The 24,120-nt window shown below is 39.5% G+C and overlaps 2 protein-coding genes across 8 annotated transcripts; one reads left to right on the top strand and one right to left on the bottom strand.

The window, feature by feature from the left end:
* Nucleotides 1–1,345: 1,345 nt before the first annotated feature.
* On the top strand, nucleotides 1,346–15,950 carry tmprss4a (transmembrane serine protease 4a). 4 transcript variants are annotated; one of them, XM_067594760.1, is made up of 13 exons: nucleotides 1,346–1,761; nucleotides 9,028–9,079; nucleotides 9,281–9,421; nucleotides 9,611–9,763; nucleotides 9,867–9,993; nucleotides 10,104–10,223; nucleotides 12,264–12,307; nucleotides 12,672–12,834; nucleotides 12,932–13,098; nucleotides 13,413–13,508; nucleotides 13,635–13,777; nucleotides 14,015–14,167; nucleotides 14,375–15,950. In XM_067594760.1, the coding sequence occupies exons 3-13, from the start codon at nucleotides 9,310–9,312 to the stop codon at nucleotides 14,384–14,386; spliced, it is 1,290 nt and encodes a 429-aa protein (XP_067450861.1). In that variant the 5' UTR covers nucleotides 1,346–1,761; nucleotides 9,028–9,079; nucleotides 9,281–9,309; the 3' UTR covers nucleotides 14,387–15,950. The 4 variants fall into 4 exon arrangements, with proteins under 4 accessions (XP_067450861.1, XP_067450860.1, XP_067450858.1 ...); XM_067594759.1 differs by having other exon boundaries at nucleotides 1,347–1,761; nucleotides 9,278–9,421; XM_067594757.1 differs by lacking the exon at nucleotides 1,346–1,761 and adding an exon at nucleotides 4,240–4,572.
* A 1,434-nt stretch (nucleotides 15,951–17,384) lies between these two features.
* mre11a (MRE11 homolog A, double strand break repair nuclease) lies at nucleotides 17,385–24,103 on the bottom strand. Of its 4 annotated transcripts, none has more exons than XM_067594750.1 (20): nucleotides 23,997–24,103; nucleotides 23,436–23,516; nucleotides 23,098–23,230; nucleotides 22,785–22,945; nucleotides 22,602–22,689; nucleotides 22,323–22,464; nucleotides 22,111–22,225; nucleotides 21,543–21,728; nucleotides 21,279–21,450; nucleotides 21,094–21,174; nucleotides 20,888–21,017; nucleotides 20,640–20,740; nucleotides 20,352–20,522; nucleotides 20,205–20,264; nucleotides 19,951–20,122; nucleotides 18,759–18,845; nucleotides 18,520–18,584; nucleotides 18,358–18,419; nucleotides 18,108–18,210; nucleotides 17,385–17,766 (listed from the first exon to the last, which is right to left on the bottom strand). In XM_067594750.1, the coding sequence occupies exons 1-20, from the start codon at nucleotides 24,029–24,031 to the stop codon at nucleotides 17,725–17,727; spliced, it is 2,187 nt and encodes a 728-aa protein (XP_067450851.1). In that variant the 5' UTR covers nucleotides 24,032–24,103; the 3' UTR covers nucleotides 17,385–17,724. The 4 variants fall into 4 exon arrangements, with proteins under 4 accessions (XP_067450851.1, XP_067450852.1, XP_067450853.1 ...); XM_067594751.1 differs by having other exon boundaries at nucleotides 24,001–24,079; XM_067594752.1 differs by lacking the exon at nucleotides 23,997–24,103 and adding an exon at nucleotides 23,783–23,965.
* Between the last annotated feature and the right edge of the window lie 17 nt (nucleotides 24,104–24,120).

Raw genomic sequence — 24,120 nt, 5'->3', positions numbered from 1 at the left:
AGCATAACTTCATTGATTATTTAAACCTCCGACACGCCGACAGGGTCGGTCAGGATCTAATGTTAATTAATGCTCTGTGTTCCTCTACACATCCAAAAGGCCAGCTGTTGCATACAGTGCAGGTTCATACAGTGAAACTGTTTGGAGTAAAGCAGTCGTCCTCCTGATAAATCCTGAGCTCATCATGTCAAGCAGCGCAGCAAAATAAAAAAGTGTCGTCATCAATTTGACAGGAAAGAGGAAACTAACTATCGGAAACTAGCTTCTGAAATATTTTTTTAGACAGACATGCGAAAAATTAGTGGTTTAATTTCTATTCTTACTGTTGATTTGAAGAAGGAAACCGGTTAGGGTAACGAGAAAAACAGGAAAAAACGGGAAGTGGATTACGTTTTAATTCACATGACAGACAAAATAATTTGTTTATCCTGTTAACAAACAAGTTGAACAGCCTTGGACAGAAGGTCCTATGTTTAATCTGCTGGAAAACAGAGGACGTCAGTTGAGTAGGCTGTGTTTCGATGTGGCCCAGGACTCATTTGCGTTTACACTACCAAAAGAATGTGTGGCCACATGCGGCCCAGACCACCTCTGAATGTGGTCTGAGTGATCGGATCTCAATCCGTCCTCAATGCGTCTTGGGTGCGTTCACATCTGTATTTAGAGCTGTCCACTTGTGACGGATGTTAATGCCAGGTGTAAACAGGGCGCCGATCTTCATTACAGCAATTAACGCAATATGAACTTTCAGCCTACAAAGCCCTCTATCTATGATGACCTTATCTACTGTATTGCTGTTATGACAGGACATGGCATTGGAAACAATGGTTACATGTAGCCTACTTACGTTGCATAATGAGTACTAGCAGGCAGTAGAAGCACTTCCTATTACCATAAATCCATCCTTTTATATATTGTCTGTCAGTTAGTGGTCAGCAACTTACACAATAACACTATTAAGGAAGCAAGACTAAGATCACAGGACTCTGTTGATTGTTTCTTGAATCTGCTCACGATTTAACCTCATAATATAATTTGAATGCCGTAAAATTATTTCGAATAAATATACGATTTTTGAACAAAACTACTTGTTTTAACTGTTGGTGGAGCTTGAATGTCTCCTTTGTGTATCTGTTTTTGACTATCTGTTTTTTTTTCCTTCTTTCTTTTGTCAAAACAATTAGGCTTTTTTAGGTCAGTTTTCTAATAAATTTTAACAATTTTCAATATTTCCATTTTAAAAACCAAACGAATTTGTATGAAAACCTGCAATATATGGGGCTGTATGGGGCATTCATTAGAGTTCAAGGAACATGAAATGTGAGTGTTAATCATTAACCTGTTATTTTTCAAGCTTAAACCGAGCCGTACTTCCCTGTACTGTTTCTCCAGCAAAGAATCAGGTTTCACAAAAAACCTGTGTGGACAAAGGAGGGTGCTTGGAATGGTGGGGAGATGACTTTGATGGTAGATTGAGGTAATGTCCATTTGTGTTGTGTGTATATGTGTGTGAGTGTGTGTGTGTGTGTGTGTGAGAGAGAGAGAGACAGATAGACAGATAGATAATTTGTCTGCCATGGAAGTGGAGAGCTGAAGGAACTTCAAAAGGTGTCACCTGTTAAACGGATAAAGGACCGCTGAGAAACTCTTCAAAGAAAGATGCAGAATTTTCAGGCACCATTTACTTTTCTCTACTAACTGACTCACCAGCCCTCAGATGCTCTTCGGACAAGGACTGACAGAGTGACAGCTACATCTCAGGTGAGGAAGAGTACAGTGGTATAAAGAATAATGTCTACATGTATGTACTTATGATCTGTTTTTTTTATTACTCCTGTGTTTTTTCAAACCTTAACTGTCATGGCACCTTGATAATTTTCCAGCAACAAAATCTTTGTGCTACAAGTGGTAGATGATTTTTATATAAGGCCAACTCAGAAAAGAACTTTGATCCATCTCTAATCAAGTTTCCTACTAAACTTAAGTAAACCTTCCTTATCATGTCTGATATGAGGTTGGTGCATGAGGCTTAAAGGGAAGTTAAATTGAGATAGATTAAACAAATTAAGCCAAACTTAATACTTGTTTAGAAAGTAGGAGATCAGATTTGTGTTCTAAAAGGTCTACAGTTGTTTTCCATTTTCATGTTCATTTTGTTTTGGGTAAAATTGGTCTTTTATTAACATTAAAAACGGGACAAATGCATCAATGTGATCAAAAATAACAATATAAGATAAAGGTTTCTCAGTGGTTTTCTCAGAATTCAAAGGTGTTTCTGCATTGTTTCCTGTAGTCAAACAGAGATAAACTAGTTACAACATTTTCCAAAGATGTTTATAAGAAAATTAATGAAACAAATGTTTGAAAATGGCTCCAATTGTCTTAGTAGCTAACAAAGTCTAAACTGCATTGTGAATACAAAAATTTGAACAATTGCTCTCAATTAATCTGTTAATATGTAACCCATTTAGACTACTGAATGTGTTGTTCAGGAAGTCAGCAGTGTGTTTGGCTGTCCTTGAACTCTACATACTCCCAGTTCTCTTTTTAAAAAAACACCCACGTTTTAGCAGCAACAGGCAGAATAGCAAATAAATGCATTTCATTGGTCTGATACGGACTGTGTGTAGTAGCTGATGGATTAAGAGAAAAATGAATCAGTTTGATTCAGCATAACAATAAAAGCTCAGAGTCAAATGAGGGCATACAATAGATTTATGAGATCTCTGAATTGCTCTCATCTTCTTTTTTATAGCATGTGCAAACATTTTGTCAGGCATTGTTCAACCATGTCAGGCTGTCAGACAGGATAAACATTGTGACTGCACATGTGATTTACAGTGTGATCTTTGTGGGGAAGTGTGCTGAATTAGAGGGTATATAAAATGGGTGATTTAATCTACATAAATATTTAATACACAATATAGATCTTGTAACTCATCACTATAGTAACTGACATCTAAATGAATGTGTTGCCATTCTTTGTACTGTGTCTTTAGCTAAGCTTTGTCAGGCAAGCTCACAAAAAAAAGGTCACGCACAATATTTCATACCAGCCTCTAAATGTCTTGGCAACCTGGATTTCAGCATGGTTAACAGAGGTTATTGGTTGAAAGCAACCTTGTTTGTAAAATGTCCAAAGATCCTACCTACCTACTTACATTTATATATCTATTTCCCAGTGAGCATTAAGGTTCATTGTATTTAATAGTCCAGGTCAGGTGACACAATCAGCTGCTGTTTATGACAATGGCTCTTTCTCTTCAGCCAGCCTTATCAGTCTTTTTCTCACACTCTCAATCAAGCCTTTTTTCTCTCAGTTGTCTATGCTCAGTGTCCCATAACATCCACAGTGGTTTAATTTCTAGAAGCACTGACCTAGTGACCAGAGTGGTCTTAACGGTTGAATGACATTTAGGACGGAAATGTGCAGCTGTTTTGATCTCTGGTGGTTAATACATTCATGTATGTTGGACTTCTGGCCACAATCCAAGGAGTTTTTTTTAATCAGAGCCAGTGACATCACTGACTTACAGTAGGTCTGCCTACAACTGTGGCATGTTGCGTTTTAACACAAACAATGCAGTCCTCTCACCTGTGTAATTCCATTAACAATTAACAGAATTAACACTTAATTCTGGATAGAATTTGAGTATGCAAATATTATTGTTTTCAGTAGATCTTCCATAAGGGCAGCTGTCACATTGTTGTTATGCTTTTGCTATGAGACGTGCTATGAGTCATAATTTGATGTCAGACAGAAACTCCTGATTAATACCAACTGACTTCTCATTAGACTATCAAAACAACACACGCAGAAACACGCGTCAACCTCAGGTCAGGTTACAGCATAAACACACACACACGCACATACACACAGCATAACATAAAGTTAACAGTGGCGTGGTGTGTGTTTGTGCACACTGTGTTATATCTGCATTTTTGCATTTGTGTGCTTGACTGTGTGGGTGTATGTCTGGGTAAAATTTGAACTGCAAAGAGGCTAATAAGCGAAGGAAACAAAGTAGGACAAAAGAAAAAAACATGGTGTGCTTATGTCCTGAGGGTTTGTAGTGGGAGGAGAGGAGGGACAAAAATGAGGAAGGCGCACAGGTAGGGAAAGACAGAGTGAGAGAGGACGGTTGAAGTGTCAGGTTACCTGGAATAGTTTTGTTTTGGTTTTTTTATGTTTTGTCAGCAGGGCTTGGTCATTCAAAAACAGCTCCCTCTAAATCTGTGGAGTGTCGAAACACATCGCTACACACCAGCACTCTTTACTTTCAAAGAGGGGCAAGTCAGGCACCCTTCAAGCCGGATTCAGTTACACTGCCATAGAAAAAAAAGGTGAGGGAGGGAGAAAGGAAGAGGGGAAGAGAGAAACAAAATCAAATCGTGTTTTGTAGTTTAAGCCAGTGGAGCAGGAGAGTGAGAGGTAGAGGACGAAGGACACACAGGGGACAGTGAGTTTTCGGGGAGTTCCACCTCCAAGGAGGGAGGGCTGTGTGTGCTCTGTGCTCCGCTTCTGATGAGCTGTGTCTGGGCCTTATCGAGAGGAACAACTGCATCATGTGGGTGAGTGAAACTGGAAGTGGAATCAACACTGGTTTGCGTTGGAGGGGCCATTTGTAAAGCATCATCACTATATTTCCCAGTGACCAGTTTGCTCACAGTATGGTCCAAAGACACATTATCATACTGAAGTTAGTCTGAGTTGGCTTACTTGTGCTCGACCAGTTTATGTAGTGTATAGACTCATAACAGCGGCTGTGTTTTGCATGTTGGAAACACTATCTGCAACTAAATGGGAGTACATACAGTAGTCTGTAGTTGATTACTTTCTGCTCCACATATGGAATCTTTGTAAAGGTGTGGGCAGCTTCTTATGCATGTAGGTGTATTTTAGTTTCATATTTCTGTCGATACTCACTAGTTTTATTTGGTTCATGTGGAATAACAGATTTGGGTTTATCTTACCTGTAGGTCAAACTAGATGATGCTGTTGTAACATTTGGTCAGCATGTATGTGTGCACTGCCTATTTCATTACATGAATGAGCGTATGTGTATGCACCTGTTTGTGTTTGAGTGCTGCCCACAGTAGCTCAACACTAACCTAAGTGGGCACTGCCCATATAAATGTATATGTGCTTGTTTGTGCCTCTAAATATCTTAACATGTGAAGACTGCAATGGTCTAGATCTCTGCCTTTGATTAAAGCTCATCCAACATGTCACATGTAGGCCAAAAGGCCTTTTGTGAATGTTTCAGTCAAAGAAACACAATCCAACAAAGCTGAGAAGCAGCAAGGGGAACACCTTGCGTGAACAAAAGGTTTACCGTGTCAAGGCTTTTATCTGTTGAGGCAGTCTCTAGCTGACCCAGTTATGCTTTTTTCTGCTGGAAACCCATCAAAACTGGATTGACTGGCTGAGTTTCACCATACGGGTCAGTATGACTCATATAGTTACTGCACAAGTAAGACATGAAATGTTTACACTTGGCTAATGCTTATTTTTTGTGTTTAGTCTGGCTGATGAGACTATTTGCATTAGTCATGGTACCAATGACGTTTATTTGTTCCAGTAGTGTCTACTTGTTGTCATGTTATATCAAAACAGTAATTGTGTTTTCAAGTATTTTCACTCTCGGCAACATGACTTTCTGGTTTCCCAAGTTACTTGGACCTCCCACTTTTTCTGTGCTGTGTCATGCCACCTTTATTACTCTCTCGCTTATCACTCTCATATACTGTCAGGTGAGGATGACCTGTTTTTTTTTTCCACCAAGATTTTTGCCATTTGGTTTCACTCACGAGCGTGTGTGATGCTTTTGAGGGTGTGTACACATCGGAATATGTTAAAATCCAATTATTTAGTTTATGTAGGGGGCTCACTATCATGCAGGTTTTTTTTTCCTCTAAGGTTCTCCTTGACTCCCGACACTGTACGTCATGTGATATTAAAATACTGCATTTGATGTACAATAAATATCTAATGTCAAAAATTAGAGTAAGCTTTCAATCTTTTTTGAAAATTGACAAGATAGGGTGTCTCAGAATCAATTTACATCCTGTTACATAAAGGTAAAAGTATATGGCTATAAACTGATCATATGAATCAACTCTCATGTTACATACAAGTGCTGCAAGGCTGAATGAACATGAAGTAAGCACTCCATGTTTCAATGTAAAAAGAAATCTGAGAGATATTTGATGACATGACATTTAAAATGAAGAACATGCTGTCTGACGCACGCAGTCTTTTATAGTTAAACGTGGATGTGGCCATTTGAAACATTGTCTTATATAAGGAAGTTTCTCAGAAAAACAGTGTCAGCTGACTCACAGCAGGATTAAGTGAGCTCCCGTCCCAAAAAAAGAAAACCTGCCCAACGACATTCTTTGCTCCTCTCTCTTTATGGAGGGTGTACACTTTACTTTATCCTTGTGTTTGACTGACAAGTGCAAACTGTAGACATGAAATGGCTGCATCAGTGAGATGAGCTTTCATACCTCTTTTACTTCAAAGTTGATTTGAGCACTTCCTTTGATTGAAGTAACTGCAGCAGAGTGAACCTGCTGGTACAGAAACATGCAAATGAAGGGGAATTTATCTAACACATTAAAGCAGAAATGAAAATTAGAGAACAGTATATAACAATGTTCTCAGTTGGCTGTTTTATGCAGCTATGGTTCTGGCAATTCCTTGTTTAGTCATAAAAAAATTTGCACCATACTGTATATACCTGTATATTTTATATTTACAGTATATACACTAGTATCAACTAGTGTATATACTGTAAATATGTTTGTAGTTCAAACAGTGAATGAAAAGTTGTGAGGATGAGACAAAGGAAGAACAGCTGGTAGACGCTCCTCAAACTGTCAGTCTGTAACAATATACCATCTGCTGAAATCCTCCAAAGAGGCCACTGATGACCTCTGTTTGTGCCTGAGGAGGTTGGTTTAGATTTGAATAAGTTCAGTGTTTTAAAATGTAATTAGATAAATCCAGTATTGAGATACTGATGATTCATAATTTTAAGTTTCTTTCTGAAAAGAAAATTGTATTTCTTGGAAAGTATGAAATTTCTTTGTTTTGTCTTTTGAACGAAAAAGAAGTATTTGAGTCATGAAGTCTTAGTAATAGTAATAGTTTGACTCTACAGTGAGTAATGATCTCCAAAGGGTTTTTTTTTTTAAAGGAATAGTTCAACGATATAGGAAATACACTTAGCACAAAGAGTGGAGACAACTACTGTAGCCTGGCTATGTCCAAAGGTAACAAAATCTGTCTACCAGCACAATAAATAACTTATATCTTATATCTTGCTAGTTTAATCCATACAAAAAGTCCCATTTCATAACGAGATTGCCTGCACACTGACGAAAAATAGAAAAGGCTCCCAGGATGCAAAAGAATGAAATTGGACTGTTGTTTTTGGCCATACACACCTGATGGCATCTTTTGAAAAGCCTCGATTTATAAGTGCTAAGCTTGTTACTGTTCTTAATCCGTACAAAAACTTGTTCAAGGTTTTCTTTGTTTTTTTTAACCTAAACCAACCGGCTGCTCACAGCAGCTTCATATTCACTGTACAAACATGGGAGTGGTATTGATCTTCATCTAATTTGATTGGAGATTGGAGAGCCAAGACATATCATGTGACCACATTGTATTTACCAGGTGTTTGTGCTCAGGTGGTCATTAGTAAATGGTAAATATATACCTTGAACTAGACAATGAAAAGGCCAGTGCACTGCTGTTTAGCATTAACCGTCAACACAGGTGAGAAGTCACAGCTTATACTGTACAACTCAAATAACCAGCCATGGTTACCACTGGTGTTTACATATAAACTTACACTCTGCAGGAAAGTTCCTTAATGATGAACTTGGAAATGTTTGACTTAATGATTGACGATTAGTGTCACAATTCAGTTATTGTCTGTGTGAGACTAGACCGTTTCATCTGGGAAGGTTGCAAGATGATTAACAAAAGACATGTTTCTGCTACACAGAATTCAATTTAGTTTTCTCAGACTTTTCTCAAATCTTTGTTAGATTATTCTCATTATATATTGCATAGTTTTACCTCCCTTACTCTCTTCAGTTTTTCAAATGAAAAGAATCTGAGAATGGAGAATCACTCCAGTGCTCACAGATATGTAAAACCTGTGTACACAGCTTCATTTGAAGCTGTCAGAACAAAAAGTGGTTGGGAACCACTGCTTTAGGAGATCTTGACCCTGTGTTGAGACATAACTACTGTCACTCATTCTGTATTTCTTCTACTACCTACACAATACAAACTGAAATGCACTGTATGCAGTTATGCAACTGGGACACACGCGATATCTTGTTCAAGGGTACATGAGCAGCTTTAACCTGGCTCCTGTGGTTACAGGAGCCCCTCTCACCATACCACCCCGCAACATTACAGTATGTTCTGTCTGCACAATATCAGTTGCACTTGAATGGGAGATTCACCAGGTCCCAATAGACCCTGCCACAATACACCCCCCTCTACTGTACACTCAGAGTCTATCACTTTCATGGCAGGTTCAGGGATAAGAGATGGTGATAACAGCATATGGGAACTGCCTGCAGCATGTAGAGGGACTGACATATTCAGGGAGGCACATGGATGTAACATGACAACCTAAAGCTGCACACTATGTTCCATGTGTGCACAATTGATAATCCTTCGTGGCTCCACCCCTGGATATTCATTGTATTACGCATCTGTTTTACATATGGCTCAAGTATTGTAGTTTTTGTGGCATTTTTGGAATTAAAGATGCCATTTGTTGTAATATATCTTCAAACAATTACCTAATCAGAGAAATCATGTAAGCTCAGATAATTACATGCATATGGAAACTTACACACAAAATTACACAATCACCCAGCTACACCGCTGCTAGATACACAAACACACTTCCTTTTCTCTCAAGCCATGCGATGCACACTGTTGTTCCAACACCTGTGTTCACCTTGTCTTATGTATCTCTGTTATTGTTTCCTCAGATCGCTCAGCTGCCGGAGGAAAGCACCAGACCATTGAATCCTAGGCCAGCTGGTAAGCTGTGTTATGTTATTGGTTTTGTGTACTAAGAATTTGCAGCCCATTTAGTGTACTTCTCTTTTCCTCTTGACATCTCTACCTTCAAACAACCATTCTTTTTCTCTCTTCATTTGCTTTGTGATTTCTGCTCTCTCATCTTCCTTTCCTATTATTTCCTCCCTAAATTATTATTATTCTCCCTCTTCTTCCTAGTAGTTCCACAGCCAGGCCGCCACAGAAGGCCCATGACGGCTCCAAAGACTCAGAAAGACAAGGCGTCTAAGAGGAAGAAAGTGTTGCTGACTGTCCTAGCAGTTGTAGTGTTGTTAGGTGTATTGGCCACGGCGGGATACTTCAGTGAGTCACAATTCCAGTAGTTTTTTTCTTCCAAGAACATACGCACATCACGCACACACCACAGAAAGAAGTTTTGTCAGAGGTGTAAAATTCATTCACTGCATATCTCATCTTTCGAGCAAAATGCTATTCTAACATGACTCTGTGCTCTGTCCTTCTTTTTCAATGTGCCATTCCTTTGCCCTCCAGTTAAGCAGCTGATTGACAGCAAATACTTCTTCTGCAAGCGTTCAGTAAAGTTCATCCCATTAGACAAAGCCTGTGATGGGAAAGATGACTGTACTGGAGGAGAAGATGAAATTACTTGTGTGTCAAGTTTTAAGGTCAACACTACTTTTCCAGGTAAAACAAACATCTGACTCACTTTGCATAATCAAAGACACTAAAAACAAAGCTTGATGAATGACTCCTCTTTTCTTTCCCTCGTCACCATTCCTCCCTCCAGTGCGTCTCATGTCAGGTAAGAGTGTCCTGCAAGTGTACAGTCCCGGCTCAGGATGGCGGAGTGTGTGTAGTGACAACTGGACTGAGAAGCACACACAGACAGCATGTAAACAACTGGGATACACATAGTGAGTTTACATCCTCCGGGGATGAATCACATAGATTCTGTTGCCAATTTAATGACTGGACTGTAAAATGACAAATGACCTGAAACATTGCCCCCTCTCTGTCTTAACAGTAAACCTCGCAGCACCAGTGTCCCAGTGAACACTCTAAAAGTTACCATGAAAACAGGACCATTCACAGCTGTCAAGCCTGCGACTACAACTACACCCATACATCAGGCTACCATTGACCGGTGAGAAAGGCAACACATCTGTCATTAAATGGGAAAATCTAATGCTTTTTACTTTGCCATTCATGACTGTGTAATTCGTCATAGCTATACGGATAGTTGTTCAGTCTAATTTAATCTTAAGTGATCTGAAAAATCACTGCTGTTTAGTGTGCAGTTGCTTTTAACATTATCTTTATGTCAGATTTGCTGTGTGACTATGGTGTATTCTTGAATTAGTCAGTCTCAGACCAATAGAGGCATAGCTGTTGAACTGAAAAAGACTTCTTATCATACACTTAGGGCATCATGCAGTCATTTCTGTTGAGGGGGCACAGTTTCGCACTGCATGTTAACGTTAACACTAAACCAAGCTGTTACCAGTAACATGAATGTATAATTAGTCTATGTTTATGATCAAACCACACCCTATGGGAAACTACCTAAAAATATAGTTGAATGATCCTATAACACTATATTACATTTAATAGCAATATTGAACAAGACAATGTTAGTGAAGGCTTTAAACTCAGGGGTGACATTAGCTGGTTAGCTAGCCAGCACTGTTAAGTAAGAAAGAAAGCTCACAAACATGTAGCTACTGTTTTTACTTACTCTATTTAACTCTCCTTCATCTCCTTAAGTCCACCATCTGTTTTATAGGATGCATTTCAATGCTTCAAATTTGTTTTGACAAAAACAATAATTAATAATAGCAAAAGACAACAAGCTAACACTAATGTTAATTACTTGTAGGTTGTAGCTAAAACCACTGAAGCTAAAATTGTGAAGCTCTAAGTAATTCACAACTTTATTCAAGTGCTGCTGTTTTCATGGTGGCTGAGCTGAGCTGAGACTAGTTATTCATGCCTCAAACCACAATTTGCAAGCTCTGCTGCTACTATGTACTGCTTTCTAGCTGGAAGGAACCAAGTTGCCTTAAGGGAGAGGACTGTGTGTAACAGGCACAGTTAAACCTGCAGTGCGGAACCTTTGTCTCTGGTGAGAGTAGATAGTAGTTATCTGGATGTAATTCCAGTTCTTTGAGTGCATGCATAAGCTGGTTCCCGTCGCTACTAAAACATTGGATAAATTGAGATCAGAATTTGATCCATTCGGTCCGATAACACTTGGAAAGTCTGGAAGAGCCACATGATTAAATTATTTTATCCCTCAAGTTAGCAGAGGGCTAAACCGGAAGTTAGTCGGCTTGGCCAGTGGAGGTGTCTGATGTGTATGCTCTATAGACGCCCTTCAGCTCTGGCAAACCAATCATTGCTGTTTGACATAAAATGCATCACTACCGGTGTGCCAGTGCAGGAATGTTGCCATAGACACCACATTAAAAACTCTGGTATACTGTAAAATACAGAGAGATTTACCTGGCAGTGATAGGCTTAATCAACATTGTGAGATGTCATTTGGCAAGGGCTTGAATGTAACAGATGTTCATTTATATGTAAAAGTCCCACACTCCAGCTTTAAATCTGCATAAAAACATGAACAAAAGCAACTTTTGTTTACATACTATAATGTTATGGCTAATTAAAAAGACTTTTTGACAGTTTGAGGCACGTGCCCCCTCAAGTTTAATGAGAACAACGCCACTGCATACACTTCTCTCTTCTTCCCCCTCCTAACATTCCTTTCTATTTCTTTATTTCAAATCAACATTTGCTGGTTGAATCTTCAATTTTATTCTCTCTTTCTCTTTCGGCTTTTAACTTTTGCTCTCTGCTGGCTTCCCCTTCATGTCTCTTGTACACATGAGACACTGTCTGTTCTCACAGTTTCTGTTCCTAAAAGGCCAAAAAAACATCCATAGTTTTTGTTCCCTCTCTGTTATATCCCCCAAGAAAGTGAACAGAACTGGCAGGTATTTTATTTAAACAAAGCAGAACAGGAACAAAGATAAAGTTCATCGGGAGAGGGGTTAGGTGAAGTTAGGTCAACATTTGACCGTGTTTGTCAGTTTGACCAAATGTGTGAACATCTGTGGCTTACTTACAACAACAAATTACTGTAACAGAAAATATTTGATACATGTCTTTTTTTTTCCAATAGCCATGCATGCAGATCCGGATCTGTGGTGTCTTTGTCCTGCTCAGGTGGGTTTTATCTTTAGAAAAGCAGCCACTGTGGCTCAAACATTGTTTACATGCTTTTAACAGACAGACTGGGGCTCATGAGTGGTAGGTAGAAGATGACATGGTTGTGTGACAGGCCCATACTTACCTACAGTCAGCAGCAAAACTCTTTCCTAGTAACATATGATCGAGTAGTATCCTTCACTCTTTATAACGAATCAAAAATTAGCTTAGGGGTGAAAAGGAACTGGTCTAACCTGGCCTCTACTGTTTGTATAGATGGATCAGCATCAACAAACAACATATTTCATTATAAAAGTCAGTTTACAAAAGGGAAGAAAATTATGTCTGAAAATAACAAAAAAAAAAATTTTTTTCTTGTCAGACTGTGGACAGGTGGGCTCTCAGGACCGTATTGTTGGGGGTAAAGATGCTTTCATTGAGGACTGGCCATGGCAGGTCAGCCTGCAGCAGGGCGGCCAGCATACGTGTGGAGGCTCGCTGGTATCACCTCGCTGGGTAGTCACTGCCGCCCACTGCTTCACTGGGTCAGTATATTTTCAATATACTAATTTCGACTGAATTTCCTTTGTAACTGATACCTACTCATACTCATACCTCCTCCTCTCCTCCTGGGCCTTGCAGCAGTAAAAAGGAGCTGACTCGCTGGAAGGTGGTGTCAGGCAAGACCTACATGGCCTCCCTGGGAGGTTCCTATGTGGACAGGATCATAGTGAATGGTGACTATGATCCATCACGAAACGACTACGACATAGCGCTGATGAGACTCAGCAGCCCGATCGGAGTGGGAGGTTAGAGTTTAATTTATTACTCAATAAGGCAAATTCACAGAAAACACATTCACACCAACTCTTAACAAATTGCCTTTTTTCCCACAAAAAAAGGAGAATCAAGTTTCATCATAGGCAGGGATATTATAGTCATAAAGGCTTTACTCTACTGCCCTCTAGTGGTAAAGATATATCAAACAGAAAACTCTTTAACTGTAGGTCACCCTGTGTAATCACTTGGTAACTTTCACATATGGCTTCAAACAGTCAAAGCTATCCTAAAAACAAATAATAGGCTAAATTTTCATAATGAATGCACTGTCCCTGTTTTCTAGTGAGCCGTAAGCCAGCTTGTCTACCCCCTAAAGCCTTTGACCTTGCCGCTGATGCCTCGATGGTGGTGACTGGCTGGGGATACCTGAGTGAACAAGGTGACTAACTAACACACTGCCTCTCATCATTATCAACTGCCACCTTGTGAACATGAAAAAAACACTTCTTCTTGTCTTTGAGGTTGCTACCATCACTCACATATTGCATCTCTGTTCTGCCTTCAGGAACGGTTTCTCCTTCACTTCAAAAGGCCCACATCCCTCTGATAGGGCAGGCGAAGTGTTCCAGCCCCACAGTGTATGGTAGTGCCATAACCAAAAGGATGATCTGTGCTGGATTCCTGGAGGGCAAAGTGGATGCCTGCCAGGTAATGAACCACTGATTCCACATAAAATCTAGTGTATAAAAATGATAGTAGGACTGATATTTAAATCAATTTGTCAATTGTACCTTTCAATTTGGATCCATTGCAAGTGATACTGCTACAGGCCTGTAGTTTTGTATTAGCTGTAGTTTGTAAATGTATCCAATATTAACGTTCTTTTCTTGCAAGTGGTTTGGATATCAAAAACTCAAAATGTTATTGTGCTGTTTTGAAACCCAGGGGGACAGCGGGGGCCCATTGGTGCACTTCACCTCCTCTCGTTGGCATCTGGTCGGAGTGGTGAGCTGGGGCGTTGGCTGTGCCAGGGAGAGAAGGCCGGGCGTCTACAGCAAAGTGGAGGAGATGCTCAACTGGATTAATACAGTCGTTGAGGTAGAGTTTGAATAAAATGATTCATGATGATTGGAAAAGCCCCGGTAAAAAATTACAGTATAGCATTGTAAAGCAGTTTTGGAGGGAAAGTGCATCACAATAGAAATATTTCCACTTGAAGTCAACACAATAAATTCAATGAGACAATGATAAGAACTATGCATAAATTCAGCTCTGATTTTTTTTTTTTTACATTTGTCCGAGCAGAAAAACCCCTGAGGTCATCTGTCACAATGAGCAACCACCACATGACTCCAGTCCAGACTACGTTGCAGAGACTGTGAAACTAAAAGAAAGCTTTATGTTTCAACGTGGTAGCTGCAGATGGGAGACAGTAGGAGAGAAAGGGGAAGTTGAAGATGCATCTGCAACAATATAGATGAACTGTTAAACACAGCCATAAATACTACACATATATACACACACACACACACACACACACACACACACACACAAACACACATTTCATTCAAACTTTCAGGTGTTGTTTGTGCCATTTCAAGTTCTTAACTCAGGGGAAAAATATATTTATGTTGTTATCTGTCACTGGATAGTCTGGGATCTTCATGGCAGAATGCTGCTATATTTGTAACTCAAAACAAACATTGTCTTAAGCTATTGATACTGTTTCAAATAACTAATTTCACAGACTCAATTCACTACGTCATTATGTTTTGAGAGTAATTTAAATATTTGATCACTGGTGCTGACATGAGGACATAGCCACAAACATACAAACTATTTTTAATAAGAATAAAAAAAATAATGACTGTCCAGCTTACTTATAATGAAAGTCCATGATATTGGTTGGCAGTCAAAAAACATCAGAGGCACTCTGATGATTATAAGTTAAAAATCCTTTATTAAATCATGGATAAACCTACATGTTTCAACTCTGAAACTATTTTTAATATTCTGTGAAGAAGTTGGATCTTACCTGTCTGGCAGACATCAGGCATAATTTACTTGATTACTATGTGCTATAATATGTACTGTGGGTGTGCAATGTGTTATGAGGTTTCATATGGAAAACTGCTATGCAAAGAAAGGCAACAAACCTGTGTTATAGTAATGCCAGCAGGAGTCATTGTGAAGCCTCAGGTTAATAATTACCAATACTGTAGAAGTCCAGAGGATTAATGCATTTACGGTGCTGATTCAGTTGATCTGATGTGTGTCCTGATGTCCTGAAGGGCAAATGCACCTTTTTTACGGCACAGATGATGTGCTTGTGTCCTACCACAGAATAATTTACATGTGCACTTTAAGTGGAAAGTGAGAATTACTTGATCTTACTGTATATACAGATGATTCAAGTAGTTATAAGTCTTATAATGCACTGAAACTCTAATCACTCTGTATGTGTTCATGGTTCCTTCACACTGAGATATCCAATCAGGAATTCAGTGTGCCTTAAGAAAACTTGCGCCATGGCCAGGCTATTTGTGGTGTTTTCTCCCTTCTCTACTCTAAAGGATATACCTGCCATTTCTTGAAATGTAAAAGTTAGTTACAGGGAGTATAGTGTGTTAATTTAATTTGTAGAATTTGTGCACAAAGTGCTATCATTATTTCTTCACTTCACTTTTTCAACATAGTTAACACTAATACATTGTATATTATAATAGCTGGATATAAATAGTATTCCTGTCTAGGTTTGCATAGAGTATGACAACTGCCAGGTGGCTGATAATATTTGTCTGTATATATGGTACATTTTCCTAATGTTTTATATTTCTGTAAAAGGTTGTAAATATAATAAAGGCATTGTTCTTTAACCTGACTACAGAACAGAGGGGTTTTTTTTGACAAAAAGTACTATAGAAAGTTTGCCAGACAACAGTAAAATGGTCATACAATTAACTTGATATAATATGCCAGTGTATGTATGTGTTGGAAACTGGATCTTTCCTTGTTCCATTCAGTGTCTTCATCTTCCCAAGCACACACCCTCTGACCCAAAGTTAACAAAAGGTACAACGGGGGTTGAGTAAATCATTATATCAGTTGTGGACAAAAGATGTTCCAAATTACAATTATCAGCTCAAATTTCTTACTGAATCATTAGAAACCTGAAACGTACTGTACATTAAAATGTCAACACCTTGAGCAACATGTTAAATTAAATCATCTGATGAATAAGAAATAACTTTATTTTTTCCAAGATCAGCAGAAGGGTTTGGACAAAAGTTGTCTTGAGTATCTGCTTTACTATGCTGATTCTTGAAAAGATCCTAATTTTGATCACTGTAATATACTTTTAAGTTTATTATGTAACTTTCTGTGTGTGAATCATTTTCCACCTTTAACACACACCTTACATGTTTCACATTCCTATCTTGACGGGTTCTTGCTGCAAGACCAGTGGAGCAGCACCACAGCGTCAAAAAAACTACAAATACTGCCTTGCGTTTGTATGCCTCCGCCAATCAGTCAAGTTGCAGCTTACATCCATGTCTGCCCAGACACATAATATTTGCAGTGAAGGCTTTGAAGGAATTTAATAAAAGGTATTAAGTGTATTTTTTGGCAAAATGGAAGTTATCACTATATTGACATGTAAGATTCCAGTGAATAATTTCCAGTGAGAAATATGCTGTCTTCACTTAGAGACTGAGAAACTTTGTCATAATTAGCGTATGGATTCTTGAATTTCGGAAATACATGTTTTGTGGGGTCAAAATGACTTTGACCACCAAATTTCAGTTTCATCTTCAAATTTCAAGTTCATCCTTGAGTCCAAGTGGACATTTGTGCAAGATGTAATGAAATTCCCTCCAGGAGTTCCTGAGATATTGTATTCACAAGATCAGGATGGATGTGAGGCCACAGCAACCTTGACTTTTGACCACCAAAATCTAATCAGTTAATCCTTGATTCCAAGTGGATGTTTGTGCCAAACTTGAGGAAATTCTCTCAAGGTGTTCCTGAGATATTCCTTGTGTTGATTTTCCCATTGATGAGGATGGACAAACAAAACATACTGCCTCCGGCCACGGCTGTCCCCGTCACAGATGCATCGAGAGTCTAAACACATAGTATCCAGCTCCACTGGTGCATCAACTGATAAGATTTTGTGCAATTGCTATAACAGGCAAATTAGCTGTTCAGTGAGTTATGTGATACACAAGGCTCTGACTACTGACTTTGCAGCCCCCGCCTTTGAGAGGGATACAGATCATAATTCAGAGACAGAGAGACAGTTGTGTATATATGAAAAAAAACATTTTTAATTCCAGTATCAGCTAGCTGTGAAAACTATAAACAACAAACAGTACAGTAAATCCTGTCTGAAAGCAACGACCACCTTGCCCCCACCTCCCATATCTTTTAACCTTGCTGTTGCACAGAAACAGATTGATCTGACTGATTTTACCCAAAGCTACAGTAGCTGACCATTGTAAAGATTTAAGTCAACATTATGAAAGCTGAGTGCTGAGAAAATTTTGGAGTCCTTCAGAACAACACCACTGCAGCTCACTTGCCAATTAGCATTTACAGTTATTTTTGGAAAATCAACACAATGAAGAAGTGTTACAGAAAGGATGCAGTTATGGTTATCTCCGTGCACGATGGCTGGGGCCTTTAAACGGATTATCCTGGATCACAGAAAGAAGATAGAGATGGAAAAGAGATTAAGACACTGACCATGAGAAAATATGTCAAAATCAGATATTAGTAGAGTGTAGCTCAGTTTAGTTCTGACAAAAATCAAGTAGATTATGTGAAATTAAGTTTAGGGGTATACATTTCTGTTACAGATGTAACAGCTAAAAGAGGTCAGGAATTCAGATCAGTTTGAATTCCTCAGGGAACCATATGGTTAAATAGTAATCCTACTTAACAAGTTTTTCATCAATGGAAAAAAATAAGAAATCACACACTATGCACCCCAGCACTCTATATACATGCAATATAATTTTCTCTTATCTCTTTTTACCTCATCATCATCATCATCACTGTCATCAAATGCAACTCCTTTAGATGACTGGCTCTGGTTCTGAGAGCTGTGCTTAGAGAAGGATGAAGACGATGACGCTGTTCTGAGGTAAGCAAGCGTAGGAGACAGGTTAAAGAACAGGGTAAAATAATACATACAATTTTAAAATATGAAGCTATGGACGGGGAGGGATGATTGTGTGCTCTCTTAAAAGACTGGACTGCCCGACAGTAGACAGAGGCAAACATACCTTGGAGGGGCTCGAGTAGCTTTCATTACAGGTATATCTTCATCTGAGTCATCAATGGTTATCTGAAGATGGATGAAGATACAAAACCAGATTGGAGGATGGTACAGTACAGTTCACACACAGACTAAAAAAAGGAAGTGAGTCTGTGGTCGCTTGCATTACCTCATCTGCTGCGTAGGATGTGGTCGCTCCAGTCCGAGAAGATCTCTGGGATGACGCTTGAAATGCTGAAAAAAGAAGATTGAGAGGAAGTATGAAGGAATGATTGAAGAAGTATGAAAGATGAAGTATGAGACATAGTCATACACTAATAAATCACAATAAAATTTCTGTGTATTCTCTGTGAAGCATAGTGTGTGTCTACTGATCTTTACTCACACACATATCTCACACTCTCCTACCTTGCATAATGCTCCTGCTTTGGGTTGTTGCTGAGGATTTCTGAGAGCGGCCCCGACCAGATTGCTTTGGTTCAGAGGCGGCTGCACCTGGATGGTGAAAAGTTGATAACAGTTAGACAATCGTGGGACAACTTACAAGAGAGATTTATGATGCAGCGAGAACAAACCAGCTTTATATACACATTCTCCTTGTTCTCCTGTATGTAATGTCAGCAATATGATCACACATCAAAGCTCATTTTAATCTCATTAAATACCACACAAATTAACCTGATATGCAGTATCAAAATTAGAACATATCTAATTGGCATAATCAGGCCAAACCCTGCCAGACCCGGAAATGGAAGATTTTAAACCAGTTCTAGTCTGATCTACTGTCCAACTAAATTAGCTAATAATTGATCAAAATCAATTTCTTTTAGACAGGCCTACTGGTGTCTATGCTGTTTTTAAAAAGCCTCAGTTCAGTGTTTTGACAGTTTGAGGATCACACAAACCGCAATAAGCAACTGCAAATCTTTGTGTAGCCATTTTACCTGGGTAAAATTCATCCACCAAAAAAGGCACAAAAAATAACAAATTATAGATTTAGGTTTGCTTTTTAAACACAGATAAGCCTCAGATAAAACAGAGTGTGCAGCAAGGGCTGGAATGTCATGACTGCCCTCTGTTGGAATTTTAGCAGAGAGCGACTGGACTGTGTCAATGTTGTTGGCTTCAAGTGAAGCTCCAAATGTATCACTATTGGTTGTGAATTCCATATTATAGTCTTACCATGCCTGTTTTGGTAAATGTTACAGAAAACCAATTCCTATCAGAGATTTATTAGACGACCCATTGATTAACCTCTTATAGGCCTAGCACATTAATGGATAGAGTAACAATTTTTCAAGTCTGTCTTAAAACAACAGTCAGGTGCCCACATGAACACTGAAAGAGGCTTTCCTCGCTGTAATCATTCCTCCTGTTCATACTGGCTATTACAAGATCCATTTCAAATGCACTTTCAATGTGATGGGGGCTGTTTAGCCCTTACACATAGTATAATCTTCCACTCAAGCACTCAGTGGTGTATAGGTTCAAAGTCACAGCTTACATACTTGAATAAACCATTGGAACATGTATTCACTGCTGTGTACCTCTGTGCTTCTGTCCTCACTGCACTTTTGTGAAATATTAAATGATAACCCACCTCTCCCCCTTCCTCGGCCACCCCGCCCCCTGCCTCCTCGCCCTCTGCCTCTTGTGGGTGGAGGGAACATTACTGAGTCTTCGTCAGAGTCCATAGCAACATCAGCAAGCTCATCAGATATGTCCTGGTCATCCCCACGCTCCAGCCGATGAGCTTTGGCTCTGTTGAATGCCTGTGTGAGAGAGGAAGCGCAAACAGTCAGACGCTAAACAGACAAAAAACATTCCAGGCCTGTGTGCATCCATCTTACTTACTTCTTTGATTTCATTCTCTTCCTCTGTTGTGTTCTTTTTGGAGTCTCTAAATAGCCGGACCTGAAAATAATAAAATATGCACTCTTACTTTGACATAGGACATCATCATCATCTGCCCCACTTTCCATGCACGCCCCATCCCCTCACCTCTGTATCTATATCTTGCTCTGTGGTCACTCCTCTGGCCTGGAGGTGACGCTGCGTCTTCTCTAGCTGATAAGTGATCAGCTCCTCAATGGCATCTTTCTCATCTTTGTCTACAAACTCCTGAATGGCCTTCCCCATCCCCTGCTCGGTCAGCAGGGACAGCTGCACTGTCTGTGAAGACATGCACGTGTATATACACTTAATCAAATGAATGAGTAGTATCACAGTGGATGAAAACAAATATACCACAATATCTTGTAAGTAGGTGAGTTTGTGTGTGTACAGTACCTTTTCGGCTGCCTCAAAGTACTGTTTAACCAAGTCCTCCACTCTCAGCCCCTCAGCTGCAGCGGGTTTTAACAGCTTGCTGTAGTCGACATTGACTTCGTCTAAAAAAAATTTAAAAAAACAATGAATGAAACACATCAAATGGACAAAACATTAAGTGAAAATACAACTATTAATTGTTACAAGACATTAGTAGGCTGGTCTTTGGGTCTTTGGGTCCACAGCAGTGTATTTAGTCTGTGTCAGACCTTTTATGTCCTCCTTTTGCTCTCGGCGTCGGACAAAGTGAACGATGTCTTTTGGGTTGGCCACGCGGTCCACAAACTTCTGACTGAAGCGAGAAGTGTTGAATGCGTCAAAACCACCACTGTAGTCCACCTAGGTAATGAAATGATGATGGATTTAAAATCCAGTGTGAAAATGTGTTTGTGCACATACTTTGAGTCCATCTTACCCTTATGCGAATTAGAGGTTTCTCTGGGGTGAGTGGACATCCCAGTCTTTCTCTCTCAGCATCTTCTAGCATCTCAGTGACCTACAGAGCAAGAGAAAGATTGCAGATGTGTGAACATGAGTTTAAGAATTATAGATATAAGATTGGCACTGGTCATTTGTTGGTTAATTCAGGTATTACAGTACCTTGGCATAGCATAAATTCTCCACTTTCTTTGTGACCTGAGGTGTATCTGGTGTGAAGAGGTCTTGATAGTCAGCTAGCACCACATCTTGGATGAAGAACTGACGCACCGTCTTTAGGGGGATCTTTTGCATGTTCATCTTACGACCCTTCACCCTGAGCAGTCCAATGTGCCTAGATACACATAAACAGAGTGGTTTGACTACTGTAGCCCTTCAAAACATAATCAGAATGTTTAGTCCATCATCCATTGTGTGTATCTGTACTTCTTGGTAGCCTCTCCGGGGGACAGGGATGTGGCTACAGAGCTGCCTGGCTGTGTCACGTAGAAGAGCCGCTGTTCATTTCTGGTTGGTCCTATCAAACACTCATGCTCGTGACCCCACACCACCAAGTCAAGAAATTCATCCAGGAACTGCTCAGGAATGTAGTTGGTGGGACCGTGCTTACTCCTGGAAAAAATCCACAGACAGAAAACATAGAACAATAAAAAAAAAATAGGATGTATTGTGACAAAAATATAGCTATTTATATCCTAAAATAACTAACTGGGGCTGACTTTGTGTAAGTAATACAGTAAAGGTTTACTAAATCAAAGGTATGGAGAACATGTCAACCTATGAACAAGCATGGCCAGACAACCTATTTATCTTAAAACACACTGCCATTACTTCCCTCACCACAGACATCCTGCATTCTGACTAAAGACTTTATCGGGGACACAGAGACATACAGTATGGATGCTTTGATATTTGTTATTATATGACTAAACTGTAAATCTCTGTCTTCCTAATGGATTAGGATATCCAATAATATACGCATGGATGCACTAACCTGTTCTGGTGGATGGTGAAGAGGTTAAACCACTCATCTTGGTCTTCTTTGGGACGGAGCATGGTCACTTGGTTATTGACAAACATCCTGTACAGACGCTCATCAGGGATAGAACCTACACACAAGCACCAGCACACATACTATATAGCAAACCATCCATAAACAACTTAGACTGAAAAACAAATGCCATGTCAAACAAAACACACACTTACCAAGACCATATAAGGCCAGTTTAGTGTTGCCTTTCTGCATGAGGATAGGGCTAATCTCTATCTTCTCCACTGACTGGGAGTGACCAAAGTGATTGACAAGACCGGAGGCACTTAGCAGATCCAACGCACACAAACCTTCAGCCTTGAGGAAAAGAAAGTAATCATGACATAGAAACAAACAAATATGCAGTAATAACAAAACTGACACAAATGCACATACTTGCACGTATAGATCTTGTGTCGTGTCTGACAATTCATTTTATTTAGGAAGGAACTCACCCCAGTTGGGTCATCATGGTTACCATGAATGCTGAATACAGGAATAGAGATGTTCAGGTTTTCATCCTGATAGTTAACCCATGGGAACCTAAACACATCGACACATATATGACAACATCAGTAAAACCTTCATTCAGCAACAGTGTTTGGAAAGAATGACCACATAGACAGAGAGGGACTGACTGGGTGGTGTTGAAGTTAACAGTCTGGTCACTGAGTATATTGAAGTGTATGGGCGCGTCTCCCATGCAGTATTTTCTTAGCATAGTGATGCAGTTGTGGAGGCATCGCCGTGTTGGTTTGTTCTCGTGGAACAAATCACCTCCCAGCAGGATGAAATCAACCTGTAAGCCGACAAATAAGCAAAAAGATAACAGAGGACATTTAAGACAGGTAGATTTAGGGATGTCCGTTCGAGCAGAAAGAGATACACATGAATCAGATTTGATGTGGGGTCATCCCTGTGACTCTCACACATTTATAAACTTGCATGTACCTGATTCTTCTTAGCACATTTCAGGATCTCATCTAATGTATTATAGGAGTCATTGCCACGGATGGCATCCTTCTCGAGGTAACCCAGGTGAACATCTGTAGCAATCAGGATTTTAAAGGTATCCTCATCATCCCTAGAAACAGAAACAGCACACATGACTGTCATATCAAATGCAACTCATACATTAAATTATTCTGAACCTGAAACATTACCTTTAGGCTATATCAACACTATTCATTCATTGGGAAACTTCAAGGACTCTACTGTAACTAACCAGCACAATCACAAAATATTTGGTTTGAGATTTCTTCAAGCAGTCATGACTTAAACAGACTCACAAGGTGCTCTCCGAGGACATGATGGTGGAGGTAAATGAGAGATCAGTTGACACCTGACAAGTGGTCAGCAAGAAGCCTCCGCTGCAGAAAGCACAATAAAGTTAACTTGAGAACATGAAAAATGTCTCATTATTGAAGCACTATTGTAATTTTTTAAAGCTTCTGACAGAGAGCTAACAACTTATGTTTATAACATCAGGGTCTCAGCACATTACACTTCACGTAACGTTACAATTCATTGTGTTATATTGTGTGATAGCCAGCGTTAGCTAACTAATAACGCGTTCGTAAAGCAGTAGCTAAGTTAACAGTAACATGTAAGTTAGCTGAGCGGTAAATAAACGTACTGCGTGGATGGTGAGTTAACAGTTAGCTTTCACTTTACGTTATGCTAGAAACCCATGAGTTGAGTATGCAAGTTATCCATGCGCTAGCTAACACGAACTAAGTTATGTTTACATATTGGATGGGTCTAATTCAGTTAATACGTCTATTAAACGTTAGATACATATTTGTTGTGTATGCTAATATAGACAACAACGCGAAAGGAACATTAATTACTTGCATTGAAGTCCCAGCACTGGCGTGTTTACCATAAAAACCCCGGCAAGTCTTGCAAACCCTCTCCCCGCCCCTCACAGGTGGCTCAGAGTTATTGTAGTTTTATTCTGAATCATTGTCGTTC

The sequence above is a fragment of the Thunnus thynnus genome, chromosome 7 (genome assembly GCF_963924715.1).
Source record: "Thunnus thynnus chromosome 7, fThuThy2.1, whole genome shotgun sequence".
Lineage (NCBI taxonomy): Eukaryota > Metazoa > Chordata > Actinopteri > Scombriformes > Scombridae > Thunnus > Thunnus thynnus.
This window is presented reverse-complemented; position numbering and strand designations above follow the sequence as displayed.

What these genes read in the sequence shown, in the direction of transcription:
- tmprss4a (XM_067594756.1), top strand. An exon ending in AAACAACTGGGATACACATA is followed by an intron (nt 9,994 to 10,103) that starts GTGAGTTTACAT and finishes CTGTCTTAACAG; the next exon opens with TAAACCTCGCAGCACCAGTG. An exon ending in CAGCCCGATCGGAGTGGGAG is followed by an intron (nt 13,099 to 13,412) that starts GTTAGAGTTTAA and finishes CCTGTTTTCTAG; the next exon opens with TGAGCCGTAAGCCAGCTTGT.
- mre11a (XM_067594750.1), bottom strand. Translation starts at nt 24,031, where the DNA reads ATGGTAAACACGCCAGTGCTGGGACTTCAATGCAA. An exon ending in AATGTGCTAAGAAGAATCAG is followed by an intron (nt 22,946 to 23,097) that starts GTACATGCAAGT and finishes GTCGGCTTACAG; the next exon opens with GTTGATTTCATCCTGCTGGG. An exon ending in TTCACCATCCACCAGAACAG is followed by an intron (nt 21,729 to 22,110) that starts GTTAGTGCATCC and finishes GATTTTTTCCAG; the next exon opens with GAGTAAGCACGGTCCCACCA.